This window comes from Manis pentadactyla, chromosome 11 (assembly GCF_030020395.1).
Source record: "Manis pentadactyla isolate mManPen7 chromosome 11, mManPen7.hap1, whole genome shotgun sequence".
In the NCBI taxonomy this organism is placed as follows: domain Eukaryota; kingdom Metazoa; phylum Chordata; class Mammalia; order Pholidota; family Manidae; genus Manis; species Manis pentadactyla.
In genome coordinates, this window is record NC_080029.1 from 13119284 (window position 1) to 13132911 (window position 13628).

At 40.7% G+C, this 13628-nt stretch overlaps 1 protein-coding gene across 2 annotated transcripts in view; it reads left to right on the top strand.

The window, feature by feature from the left end:
* RPS6KA5 (ribosomal protein S6 kinase A5) overlaps window positions 1–11914 on the top strand; it is a 204621-nt gene extending 192707 nt beyond the window's left edge. For both annotated transcript variants that reach the window (XM_036882248.2, XM_036882249.2), the window contains 3 exons: window positions 7055–7214; window positions 8541–8704; window positions 10057–11914. In XM_036882248.2, the coding sequence (XP_036738143.2) occupies window positions 7055–7214; window positions 8541–8704; window positions 10057–10296 (564 nt within the window). In that variant the 3' untranslated portion in view covers window positions 10297–11914. The remainder of the gene's footprint in view (window positions 1–7054; window positions 7215–8540; window positions 8705–10056) is intronic.
* Window positions 11915–13628: the final 1714 nt, after the last annotated feature.

Consider the following 13628-nt stretch of genomic DNA (forward strand, 5'->3'; position numbering starts at 1 on the left):
TTGTCATTTGTTTGGAAACTTTGTTTATAGTAATGTAGGATTTTATTTTTGTTTTGAAAGGGTTTTAAAGACTATTTATTTCTGTGTAGTAAGAGATGTCATTCTCTTGCTTTATGGTATCGGACTTTGATGTCAGGATTTTTTACCCCACCCCTACCCCTACCCCAACCCAACATTATAAAAATACTCTCAAAAAAAAAAAATTTTCCTCTAGAATTATATTTTTATGCTTAAATTGGCACTCCTTGTGGGATTTATTTGGTGTTGGTTTATTTTCCCCCCGGTCGCTGAGCAGTTGTTCCTGCAGAATGGCTCTTCTTTTATTTTTAAGCTTTATATCATTTTCATTTCAGTAATTTTTAAGTCATCGTTTATCATTTTCAAACTAAAATTACATATATATGTATAAGATTTTTAAAATAAAAGTAAACAACTAACTTCTGTAGATTTGAAAGTTTTAAGGGCTTAAACTGGGTTATATTTTCATTAGTAGCCATCTCCTAAAAATTTAGTCTAAATAAAAAAGAGCCTTTCATTTTTAATAATAATATAAAATTACCCATAGTAAAAGAACCCTTACTTTAAATACAGGCGAATTATAACAACCATCATGCTTTCTAAGGTATTAGAAGACAGTCTTAGACATGCAGACAGGTATTTTACAGTTTCCAAATGCCATTTCTATGGAAATAACTTTGATTGTGGCATGGGTAGAAGCTATGCTTCTCTCTAAATCTAGTGGTAAAGTTTTTAAGAGAAATAGAAGACAAAGAACAAGTTAAACGATACCACAGGAGTACAAGCGCAATATCCAGACTCTGAAAGTTCTACAGGATGATTAACCCAGTTTCTCCACTAACTGTAAGAAAAAATAGCCTAGGAACCTATAGATTAAAAGACACTTAAGAAACAATGTTTGCATCTTACTTGAGTTTTGATTCAGGCAAATTCTGATTTCAATTCTATTTATTAAATTCAAACTCTAAATCGAAGTCATACAGATGTCATACAGATGTCAGCATATGTGACACATTTGGGGAAATATGAATATTGATTGGCTAGTGAATGATACGAAGAAATAACTGCTAATTTTTTTAGGTGCAATAATGGTAGTGTGGTTGTGGTTTTTAAAAATCCTTGCCTTTGGAGATACATAATGAAAAACTTACAGAGAAAAAATCAATTTGTCTGCATCCAACTGTCAAAAAAAGAATGCTTTTTTCCCATGTAAATGAACACTTATCCCTAGAAGATAGGGATACAAAGCCTGAGTTAACCCACAGCCACAACAGAGACAAAATTTATTTGGAGTCTGCTGATTGACCTTAGAAATCTATGGCCCTTTTGCATGCTGCATCTAATAAACACAAATGTGAATATTCTAACAGGAAGATCGATTATATCGCCCCCAAGGAGTGAAACAAATACTTGGGGGAGTTGCATCATGTAGTACCAGGTGGCTTTGATTACACCCCAGTCTGCCTCATGGATGTGCATCCCTGTCAGAAACTCAACAGGCCTTTACCTAATGCAGAGCTTACATGGCATCTTACTCTGTTGGGGCTGCCATGGCAAACTGTTTTCTCACAGTTCTGGAGGCTGGGAAGTCTAACATCAAGGTGCCAGCAGGGTTGGTGTCTGGTGAGGGCTTTTCCCTGGGTTACTAACAGCTACCTGCTCGCTGTGCCCTCACGTGGCCTTTCCTCAGTGCGTGTTCTGGAGAGAGAGCAAGCCAGCCCTCTGGGGTCTCCTTTCGTAAGGACACTGTTTCTATTGGATCAGGACCCCACCCTTATGACCTCATTTAACTGTAATGACCTCCATAAAGGCCCTATCTCCAAATACAGTCACACTGGGGTTGGGTCTTCAACACATGAATTTTGGATGCATACAAATATTCAGTCCATAACACACAGTATTGAGAAAATGTAGGGTAGGATTATATGCTGCCCAAGGGCATAACATACCTGTGGGGTGGTATATAACTCTGTTCATAACATATTTCTTCCAAGTGCTTTATTCAGGAGACCTTATTTCTTTACTTTCTTCCCCAAATTTTATTTTGAAGATTTCAGACCTAGAGAAAATTTGAGGGAGTAATACTGTGAACATCTAACATCTTGCCACATTTGCTTTTTCTTTCTAATTCTCTCTTGTGTGCACACATGTACATACTCTCTGTGTGTATGTATGTATATGTATAAATATAATAGATACCTATTGTATGTATATAATAGCTATATATAGATATAATACTTATGCACAGACATACATACATATATTTAGATATATATATCTTCTTGTATATAGATACTTTTTGACACACTATTTGCAAAAGAGTTGCAGACACAAAATTATTCTTAATAGAAGTTGATTCCTGGACAATTAAATTGTAAGAACTTGGAGTTGAGAGAAGTCTTAAGTTTGTTTAGTTCTCCCTTTTCCAGAGAAAGGGATCTTTTCTACAAAGTTCCTGATCACCAGTCTCCTTTAGATACCCAACAGCCTGTTGTGTTATTACACATCAGAAAGTAAGAAAACTGTATTTGTAAAGGGCACTTTCTTATGTTTAACCACATTTGTATCTGCTAGGAAGTAGGGTGGGAATAAGAATTGGAGTAGATTTTGGAAAACTGTTTGGCAGTATCTACTGAAGAGACAAAGACCAAATGATCCAGCAGTTCCATTCTCAGGAATTTACCCAACAGAAATGTGTGTGTGTTTTTATGTACCAAAAAACATGTGCAAGAGGATAGATAGCAACACATTTCAAAATGCTCCAAACTGGAAACAAATATTCATCAATAATAGAAAGATATTCTAGTCTGGGTACCCTGAAAGCCAAATCTGAAGCCAAAGTTTATGTTTTATGATATCCCAAGGAGCATAATCCCAGGGAAGCAGGAGGCAGGCCTGGAAAGGAGAGCAGAAGGTGCACTGTTGGGTTGTACTTTTGTTACCAGGTAGAACCGGTCACTGGAGTTAATGGAAGCAAGACCTCTCTCTAACTGAGCAGACCCTAAGTTTGCAGGCACAGAGTCATGCACCCACAGAATCTAGGTATGGGGCCCCAGCACCAACAGATGGGCCCCTGGTTTGACCTGTCCTCAAGGACAGAGCTCCAGCCCCACAGGATACTGTCCTGAGCCTTCACCGAGCTTTCATATTCTCCAGGCCAGCTGCATCCAAGTGAAGGAAGTGTCAGCCTATTTGTCAAGTAGGCCCAGTTTCCTTTCTCCCTCTATCAGTGAATCATAGGGAAACCCCTGCTCAATGAGGTCAGAGGTTTGAGTTAAGGAAAAAGCATTGGTGCAACAAAAGTAGGTGCCCTGCACCTAGACCTATAATTTACTCATGCCTTCCGGACCTCCCAGGGTTTTGTGTGCTGTGTCCACAGTGCACTGGATTGCTGCTGAGACTAAGAATCTGTGTCTCTGTGGATCCCAGCGCATGGTGCACTTCTCTCAGTATCACTGGTTTAGGCAATACCTACTCAGAACAAGTAGCCTCCCTGGAGATGTTCTTCAAAGAGTAGTTCTCTGCCACGAGACCTTGCACCAGAGTCCTTCAGGTCTGTGACTCTTCTACTGGAGGTGCCAGAGATTGCACACAGATTCTCATCTGTCCCAGCCACCTCTAGCAGCCAGGTCTGCCAAATCCTGTGGCCTCAGGAGCAGGGCAGCTTATATTACTTCTTGGGACTATAGCAAAACTGTCTTTGCTCTGGGCCCCCCTTGAAACTGGCAGTGTTCCAAGTCACTTGATAAATGTTGGGGGGGCAGTATATGCTGCCACCAAAATCCAAAGAAGCCCGCCAGTGCTGTGGCTCTTTCTTAGTGATACTAGATACAGAAGTTTGTCTTTCAGAGGGGAGTTTCTCTATGCGCCTGACCATGGGAGCTCTTAGGTCTTTACCAGTGTGACTGTCCCTGAATGTGTGTGCAGTTAACCTCCCACCCTCTGGCATTCGTGTGCTCATAGGCCATTTAGGATACCTGCTAACTCCTGTTCTCCAGGGCTCACTTAACGAAGACCTCAACATCGAGAACCAGCATAGGGTTCTCTAGAAGGTCAAGATGACCAAGGAGCTCCACAGACTGTATTGCAACAGAGCAGGAGAGTTAGCAAAGCTCTGGGGCAAGACAGTGAATGCTGTCCTCGCCATGTAAAGACTTACTGCTTTATCTTTCCTGTTGATGGAAAGCAAGAAGACTCCGTTGACCCCATGGGTGCTCATCAGTGCCAGAGCTGTACTGACTTGCTCCACATTCAGCTTGGCAGCTGATCCCTGCCGGCCCGTTTTAGCAGGACCTGCAGTGCCTTTAGTGTGTGCGCCCTTCCCCGTTCCCAGGGCCTCCCCCTGGGGGCTGCGCTCCTCGGTAACTCAAGAAAGGGGAGGAAGGGAAAACAGTGAGCTGGGTGTACCCCTGAACTGCTCCCTGGGTTACATGATCTTGATACTTTTCTTTTATAGATGAAGAAATGGTCTAAGAGAGGTTAACTAATTTGTCCAGGCTAGTAGATAAAAGCTAGTAAGTAGAAAAGCAGTTGTTTGAAGCCAGGTCTCTCTGACTGTGCAGCTCATTTCTCCCCTTCAATGCCATGTACGTTCTCTCCGGAGCAGTGATGTCAGAGAACAGAGGCCCTGGTTACACACCCTGGAAAGGTACACCCTGGGATGGGTGGGCCTTTGCCAGCCAAAGAAAGAAAATGGCCTTCTGAGGAGACTGAGTAACTTGTGCAAAGTCAGGGAGGCCTCGGACCCGTGGGTGCAGAATGTGGGAGCGGCCGGGGCTGGAGGGGAGGTGAAGTCAGAGCTTGGAAGGTACCAGATAAGCGTTGGGAGGCCAGTGGAGGGGTTTGGAAAGGTGAATGTTGGGATAAGCTCGGTGGTATAAGTACCCCTGTCTGCACGAAGGATAAAGGCGGGAAGGCATTTAGCAGGGGCAGGGAGAGCCTGGGATCAGGCGGGAGTCGGCTGCAGTTACCCCCAGCCGTGGGCACTACAGTCAGATCCAGCCGTAGCCTGCCTTCCACACCGAGGATTTGGGAAGGTTTGGAGTTTTTTTAGTTGTTTTGTCTTTGTTCTTCAGATGTCTTAGCTTTTCCCTCCTTAGAGCAAGTATCTTCCTTGCTAGGTTGCTTCAAATTATAAACTAAGGTTTCTTCTCCTCCTCATCTTCTATTTTCAAAGTCCCCATGCCCTTGAGTATAGCTTTTCTTCTCTCAGGCACAGTTTTCTTTTTCAAAAAGTCCAAATTTGCCTAGAGCCTCCTAGTGTCCGGCACCCTTGGAGGTGCCAAGCCGCTTCTCCTCTTGCCTGGGCCTCATCCTGCAGCCTCCTTGCTCAGGTTTGGTTGACTGCCCACCTGATTGTGTCTCCTGGTTTCCCTTTGTACCTTACGTTATCCTGAGATAATAAAAACTTGCTTCTTTCCTGAGAACCAGTGTGTTGAGAGAGCTGCTTCACCATCTTGTCATCACAAGAGTGAGCCTGCTTGTCAGACTTACGACCAACCAAGAAAGACGGCAGAGTCCTTCTAGATGGCTGGGACTTCTCTGTAGCTGCACTCCTCCTTAGGGCCGGGGTTGAAACGGACGTCTCCTTCTGTGTCCCTTCCTAGCTGCCTGCTGTTGTGAGTGGGCTACCGCTGACATACACCCCCTCTCCTCACACTGTGCCCTGGTTCTGTCTGGTCTGCACAGACACACTGACATCATTAGTGCCAGCCAGCCCACCACCATTTACAGCTCCCCTTCCATCTCTGCAAGCCTATGAATCTCTCAGCAGGGCAAAAACCCCAAGAAGTTGTTTTTTTTAAACTGAAGTATAATTGGTATACAATCTTATTTTAGTTCCAAGTATACACACAGTGGTTCACCAGCTACCCACACCATTAAATCCTCACCCCAACCAATGCAGTCAGTACCCATCAACATAGAAAGATGCTACAGAATCATTGGCTATATTCTCCATGCTGTGCTGCCATCCCCATGACCAAGTTATATTATGATTGAGAATTTTTGTGCCCCTTTATCCCCCTCACCCTCCCCACCCACCCATCTCAACGCCCCCCCCCACCATGGTAACCACCAGTCACTTCTCAGTGTCTGTGAATATATTGCTATTTTGATCACTTTGTTTTGTTTTTAGACTCCACAAATAAGTGAAATAGTATGGTATTTGTCTTTCTCTCCCTGATTTGTTTCACTTAGCATAGTACTTTCTAGGTTCATCCATATTGTTACAAATGGCAAGATTTCTTTCTTTTTTATGACTGAATAATATTTGTGTTTTTTTGGTGTTGAGGTGTATGAGTTCTTTATATATTTTGGGTGTTAACCCCTTATCAGATAAATAATTTTTATTTTGTTTCCCTTGCCTGGAGAGATGTGTCCAGAAAACCTCCAAGAAGTTTAAAGGTCACTTTTCAAAAACCCAGTCTGTGCTACAAAGACAAGTCTTAGCTTTTCAGTTTTTCTGTTGACTTTTTAAAGGGCAGAAACCTTAAACATAAATTTTCAAACACATGGATGGCTACAGTGAAAACAGGTGGTTATAGAGAATTCATTATATTTATCACAACAATGAGAAAAATAAAACTAAAATGGCGGGTAATTAGAACCAAAATAGGGAGGCCTAAATACAAAATGTTAAGTCTTTAACCATAGTTGATATCCTACAGAAAGAATATGTGGAATTGGATAGAAAAAACTAGTTACTAGGAAGTTGTGCTCTCTCTTAATTTTCTGTTAACATTAATACCATCTTTTCTGAAGCAGTTGAATTATCCCTTTTTTGTTCTTCTTGCTCTGAATATAGCTACAAAAATGATTTTAAATCATAATATCATAGTAAGCCATCTCACTTTATTTACAAGGTTTTGAAATCTATTGGTTGCTCCAGTGATTGAAGTCAATCACCTTTTAAACCCACTAGTGCTAGGTATAATATTTGGTGAGTTGTGCTGGTGAAGTTAGTAATAATTTTAGCAGAATGGCTTTGACAATGATTTTGGCAGACATTCTGTTTGTTCCTTCCTTTTCTTGATAGTATACAATGCTGTCAGGGCAAGTCCCGTTCCAGTCGCACAACAGAAGTTTGACGTGTACCAGTGCAGTGGAAATCATGAAGAAAATTAAAAAGGGAGACTTCTCCTTTGAAGGAGAAGCCTGGAAGAATGTATCCCAGGAGGCTAAAGATTTGATCCAAGGTAAGAACATAATGAGATTTTACATTTTGTATGATGGGTCCTGGTTGAAGTGGAATCATACCCATTACACATGTATTTGTTAAATATTCAAGGAACCATTGGGTGTTCTGAAAGATTTCCAGGCTGCCCTGGTGAGCCTTCTTTTCTTCCTATCTGAACACTGTCCGTTAGTCATCTTAGCCACATTCACAGAGTGAACCAGTGCTTGGACCCACCAGCCTCTTGATCTAGCGCCTCCAAAACAACCTGTACTTTTTTGCTCTCTTTTCCCCCAAACACGTGCCTCCTCCCGTCTCCCTCTTTGCACTGCCAAGCAGCCAGATCACTAAACAGGAACCTGGGCCTCATCCTCCTTCCCTCACCGCCTCGCCTTCCAAGCCTGTGTCTCAGTGCTGCGCAGGCAGCGTCCTGCCTCGCCAGATCTCCTCTCCAACCCCACGGCCGTCAAGTTAGTTCCTGTCATCATTTCTCTCCTGGAACCCCACAACATCCTTTCAGCTTGTCTCACTTCCTCTGACTTTGCCTGTCCATTATTAATCTGCTAAGTGACCTATCCTAAAATCGTGCCTCTTTCCTATTAAAAATCCTGCGGAGAATTCTGTTAGCTTCAGGTCAGACTCCACAGTAGAACATTCAAAATTCAGAGTCCTTCGTGACCTGGCCCTGCCCCCCCCTGCCTCCTGCCCCCTTGGGCTGCCATTGCAGAGCACTTGCAAGCTTTCAGAATCCTGCGTGCTTTTACCTGTGCTCTTCTTAGCAGGACGCTCCTACTCATCCCCAGGACTCATCTTCTGGAATTCTGCTATGGTGCCCACACTCCCTAGTCTGAGCCCTTGCCCTGGGCCCGGCCGACACATTGCATGTGGATTTTGCTATCACACTTGTCTTCTGATGTTATAATAGCTGGGGTTTTGTCTGTGTATCTCCTCATAGCTCCTCTTTGAGTCCATCTCCTTATCTCTAGTGCCTTCCTACACTCCCTGACGTGCAGAAGCTATTTGTACACGAATGAAGTAGATCTAGCTTCACTTTGTTCATTTGGAGTTGACCCAGTCACCAGTGGGAGTCTTTGTTTTGGGGGCTAACTCATCCTGACTGAATGGCCTCCAGCCTCCTTGAAACAGGCTATTTTGGGCTTTATCCCTAACATCCAGTATTCACTAGGGGACTGGGTGTATATGAACATGTTACCATCTTTGTAGAAGATTAAAGCTACAGAAACCATCATTGCATGTAAATATAATTGAGATTTATCTGTGAGGTTGATTTTAAACTATGTTTGAAATGACAATTCATAAAATAAAAACATATTAATTATTCCCACAGGACTTCTCACAGTCGATCCAAATAAAAGGCTTAAAATGTCAGATTTGAGATACAATGAATGGCTTCAAGATGGCAGCCAGCTGTCCTCCAATCCTCTGATGACTCCAGACATCCTCGGGTCTTCAGGGGCTGCTGTGCATACCTGTGTGAAAGCCACCTTCCACGTAAGGCCCCGCTCTGCCCACGCAGGATGGGCTGGGAAGAATCACAAGTCCTTACTCTGTAATCTCGGAGACGCACCCTTAGTAATGCCTTTAAAGTAATGTATTCTTTTGATTTTAGGTATGTTTTTGTAAATCCCCTTCATGATGTAAACACATTCATTAACAGAAAGTGTATGGGGACCAGACCACTCACTGCTAACCCACAAAATACTTATTTGACTTTTAGAATGAGTTCGAGATGAGGCAGTGGTTGATATTTGAAAGTTGAAAATTTTCAATAGGTAATGAAAACAATATTCATAGCATTAGAACTTCTTTCTCTCAAATAGCTAAGTCATTTTCTTTAAAAATTATAAATAAACATTAAGAACTAAGGCACATGTGCAAGTCCATTGAGTTAGCAACCAGTGTGTACATAACATATCCTAGAGACTGTGAAGGATAAGTGAGTTCATTGGTTTTAAGTTTCAATTGTGTATTTGAAAGGCTGAGACTACATAGCAGTAACTGTAGATTATGCACATTTATACCAAGCAGATGCAAATACATCAAGCCTACAAATCTCAGCAGGGGAAAAACCTGTACAAAAAATTGTACAAGGAGTAGATGAGTTAGAGGGAAATAAAATTGCCTCCAAAGGGATTCTCTTAAGAAAGGAGAAGCTCATTTCCTCTTCATCTGCAGAAATGGATGAAAAAGTGAATAAACTAAGATATGTTGAGGTGTGAAGACATTAACTGCAAGAATTTGTGGCAGATGATCCAAGTCTTGTCAGTGACATTTGATGCAAGGTTTTCAGTGATGCCCAAATTGGAACTAAGAAAAGCAGGCAGGCTGCTGTGCAGAGAAAGCCAGGCTAAGGTGTGTACAGGGAGCTAAGCTTCTCTGTGGAGTGTCTGTGATGCACCCAAATCACATTGACACAGAGGTGGAGGGTGAGGCCCCAAAGTGGGTCTAGCCTGCTCTGAGTTGGAACACTGTGGTCAGAGTTTTAAATCTCAGACACAGAACTAGTAAAAGTAATGGGAGGGGACCTTTGGATTGCTGATATTCTTCAGGAATTTCCAGTCAGTCCATGTGTTTTTACTGAGAGGCAGTATTAATTTCTTCAAAAGATGTATTAGAATTGGGATGCCTGGACAACCTGGCTAGTTTGATTTTTACAGAGCCCTTGGGAATCTTTCCAGGAACTTCTGTCCCCTGCCAGGAGTTTGGATATAAGGTTTTCAGGACTTTGTTCACAAAACAACTTGGAGCTGTGGCCACCCACCGAAAATGTCTTCTGCTGTGAGTGACTGCCACAGACCCACCAGTCCTCTCACCTTCACCGAGCTTCCCTTTTCCTCCCCTAGGCCTTCAACAAGTACAAGAGAGAAGGGTTTTGCCTTCAGAATGTCGATAAGGCTCCTTTGGCGAAGAGAAGGAAAATGAAAAAAACTAGCACCAGTACGGAGACACGCAGCAGCTCGAGCGAAAGTTCTCATTCTTCTTCCTCTCATTCTCACGGTAAAACCACACCTACAAAGACGCTGCAGCCCAGCAACCCTGCTGAGGGCAGTAACCCAGAGGCCCTCTTCCAGTTCTCAGACTGAGTGACGTGCCAGTGGTGGGAACGGAACTGATGGTCTTTGCACCTTTACTCCCTCAGCATGTGCCTGAGGCCAGGTTTTGTGCTTTTAAAAATGTGTCCCGTGGTCTCATTGGAATCTGCCTCTTAGGGAATTTTTTTCAGGAAGAGCCAAGTGGTTATCCTTGTCCAAAAGCACTGGACAGAGAGTGTTACTGTGAACAGAGCACCTGTTATATTGTTTTAGCGACCTAGCACGTCGCTGAGAGGACTGTTCTTGAAAGAGCAAAGGTGTCTGTAAACCTTATTAGGGACTGGTTATATCTGAGCTGCTTACGAAATGAGTCACACGTTTCTCAGACATCTGCCAGCAAGAGTCACTTGTACTGTGATGATGATACCTTAGTCTCACATTGTGGATAAAGTGGGTTTTTAAGAGATTTGTGCCCTTGGAAAGCGATTTATCAGAGAAAAAGGTCTGTTTTTCAGAAAGATTCTGTAATGAATTTTATGTGTGGTGTATACTTATTTCTTGAGAAAGGATTTTAACTTATTGTGTTTATTTTATAGTTACATATGATGATAACCTGCTGTTATTAATCTTTTTCTAAAAAGTAAAAAAAAAATATGTAAGAACTTAAGGCCCCATGCTCTGTATTTGGGACCCATCTGAGATGCATGCTAAGCTCCTTTTATTTTAAGTTTTGCACTGCTCTTTCCTGGCAATTTGTTTTAATGGTTATTGCAGAATATTAAGGTACATGTCTCTGTTCTAAATAACACTGCACTTTATAAAAGAATCAAAACAAGCAAACTGTTTTATAAAGTGCACTGTTGAAAATGTATGTACTGTATTTTTGCCATTTTTGCCATTATCTACTTTAAATCTGTCCTCCTTTAAAACATCCCCCTTCTACTTTGTATGCAGCAAGTAGATGGGCATAATCATTAGCCACTTGGGCAACGATGTGAAGAAAACCTAAAGGGAAATTCTATTCAACACTGTGCTTAATATTCGTACACTGTGTTGTGCTACAGGGAGGCATTTCCTCCTGTAGTCGGGTATTATGTACATAATATTTTAGAATCATAACTATAACTTGTTTTGAAATTTTTCCGTTAAATTTTAAATCCAGAAACCATATTTTATAAACTTATACAGAGCACTTTTATTGCTCACAAGTTCTGAATTCATACAGAAAACAATTGCTATATGATGAAGACATTTTACGTGAAAGATTGCTGCATTTTAAAATATGGCTAATTCAATCCCTATGCAAAAAAAAAAAAAAAATGAAGTGATGGGATTTGTATATTTTCTTTTAAAGCCATCACATGAAATGTCAGGACTGAGAAAAGTGATCTTTGCTATGTTTACAGGAATCATGCTTAAAAAGATAATGTCCGACATGTTTATTTTACAGTCTTTGTTAATGACAACCTCTTGAGCATTAGTTTGGAATTTGGGCATGATATTTATTTATTCCTTTCTTAGGATAATAGCAGCATTAATTTCAACCAGTTATGAATACTAAAAATATTGCACTCTATGTAATAGTAATAGTATATTTATTACTGAATCAATGTATATATTAATAGCACAGGCATCAAAATGGCAAATATTAAAATATTTTCAAAATATATTATCCTGTTCACATTTTTGTCCACAGTGGTTATTGGAAATAATTTTTTGTACTTTTTGGTGGACAAAATGGCCACACAATTCTCATTGAGTTAACGAATGTTTTGTACTCCCGGCTTTCAGTCATTCCTAGTAGTGAGGGAAGCTTACCTGAATACCAAGCTAGAGCCAGTTCACATAAAGTGATTCGATCAGGCACAGAGTTAGAATAGTCAAGAAAAATGTCTAATTCTGTCTATCATTCTGTTGAATACCTTTGGAGATGTGTAAGTTAGTTCAAGTCATTTTTGAGACTCTGCATCCAAGTAGAAAACATTGCATCCTACTAGAAAATACTTATTAAGATCTAAGTAAATAACTTAAATTGTAAAGTAAAAACTGAGGGCACTTTGTTGCTACCGGAAAATGATCCAGAAAAATGGTCAATATATCCATGATTGAGAATGTAATTGACTCATTGTGAATATTGGAAGTGAAGGGGTTTCGTTTGCATTTCTTTTCTTTGCCTCCTCTTTGGATGGACTTAACAAAATGAAATCAGGCCAAGTAAGAGAAGGGAAGGGAAGGCTAACTCATCAACTGGTGAGCCTCCCTGAACGATCTAGGGTGGGCTCCTGAGAAGACCTCAGAGACACTCAGAGTGGTGCCCTCTCGTCACATTTTCTATCCTTGCCCTCATCAATACCAGAAAGACAGCATTTGGCACCATGTGCCGCAGCCAGGTTGTGTGCAGGCTGATAGTATACTGTGTGCTTTCCTGTAGTCACATCAGAAATAAACTAAGGAATAGTTCATATGGAAATGTTAAATGAAAGGACTCTATTTTAGTATTAGGAGTAAAGCAGAAGTAGATCTAAGACAAACCAATATATACATTAAGTTCTCTTCATAATATTAACTTTGGAGATGGAGCCACATTGTTCCTTCCCTTCTTCCCTTACTGATTTTATTGTGTATAGATTTCGTACCATCATAAATCCTGATTCATGTAATATAGTTCATAACTACATATGGCTGAGAAGCAGGAATGAGAAAAGGAGGAAGGAAACCAATTTTAGAAGACTAGGTTCTCATAATTACTGTGCCAGATCCTATGGCTGAATGAGTTAAATTAACTATTTCAAAATTCATTAATTATTCCAAATCACTATAAAATAATAAATCACTGAACCACTAGAACAGAAAATCAAGTCCCCTGAGTTAATTTCAACATGCTTGTCTTAGAGTTACAAATTCACTTACCCATGAAAAAGCTGCCTTTAATTTATTTTTATATTACAGCCAATTTCTTAAATAACTATGTAAATGGCTACATTTTTACATATAAGGTAAGTTATTTTAAAGACCCCCACTAGGATAGCAGTGACTGTTTTTTTAATGAGGGAATTCCTTTTGTATCCTTTTTTTTAAATTTCTCAAATACTTTATAAAAGTATGCAATTTATTGTCTACTTGTTCACCTTGCCCCATTTCAAATGCTGTTATTGTCATATTTATTAACATCAGGGTACTTCAAAATGGTGAGGATTTCCAAATTATTGGCCCTATATGTGCCTTAGACCACCTGATCACATTGTTATCCCAGTGACCAATAATAAGAGTATGATTTGGGTGTTTGTCTTATACTTGTTATGTTCTTTAAGATCTAAGCAAATAAGTTAAATTCTGACATGACACTTACACTATATCAAAATAATCATCTTATAGATGAGTCA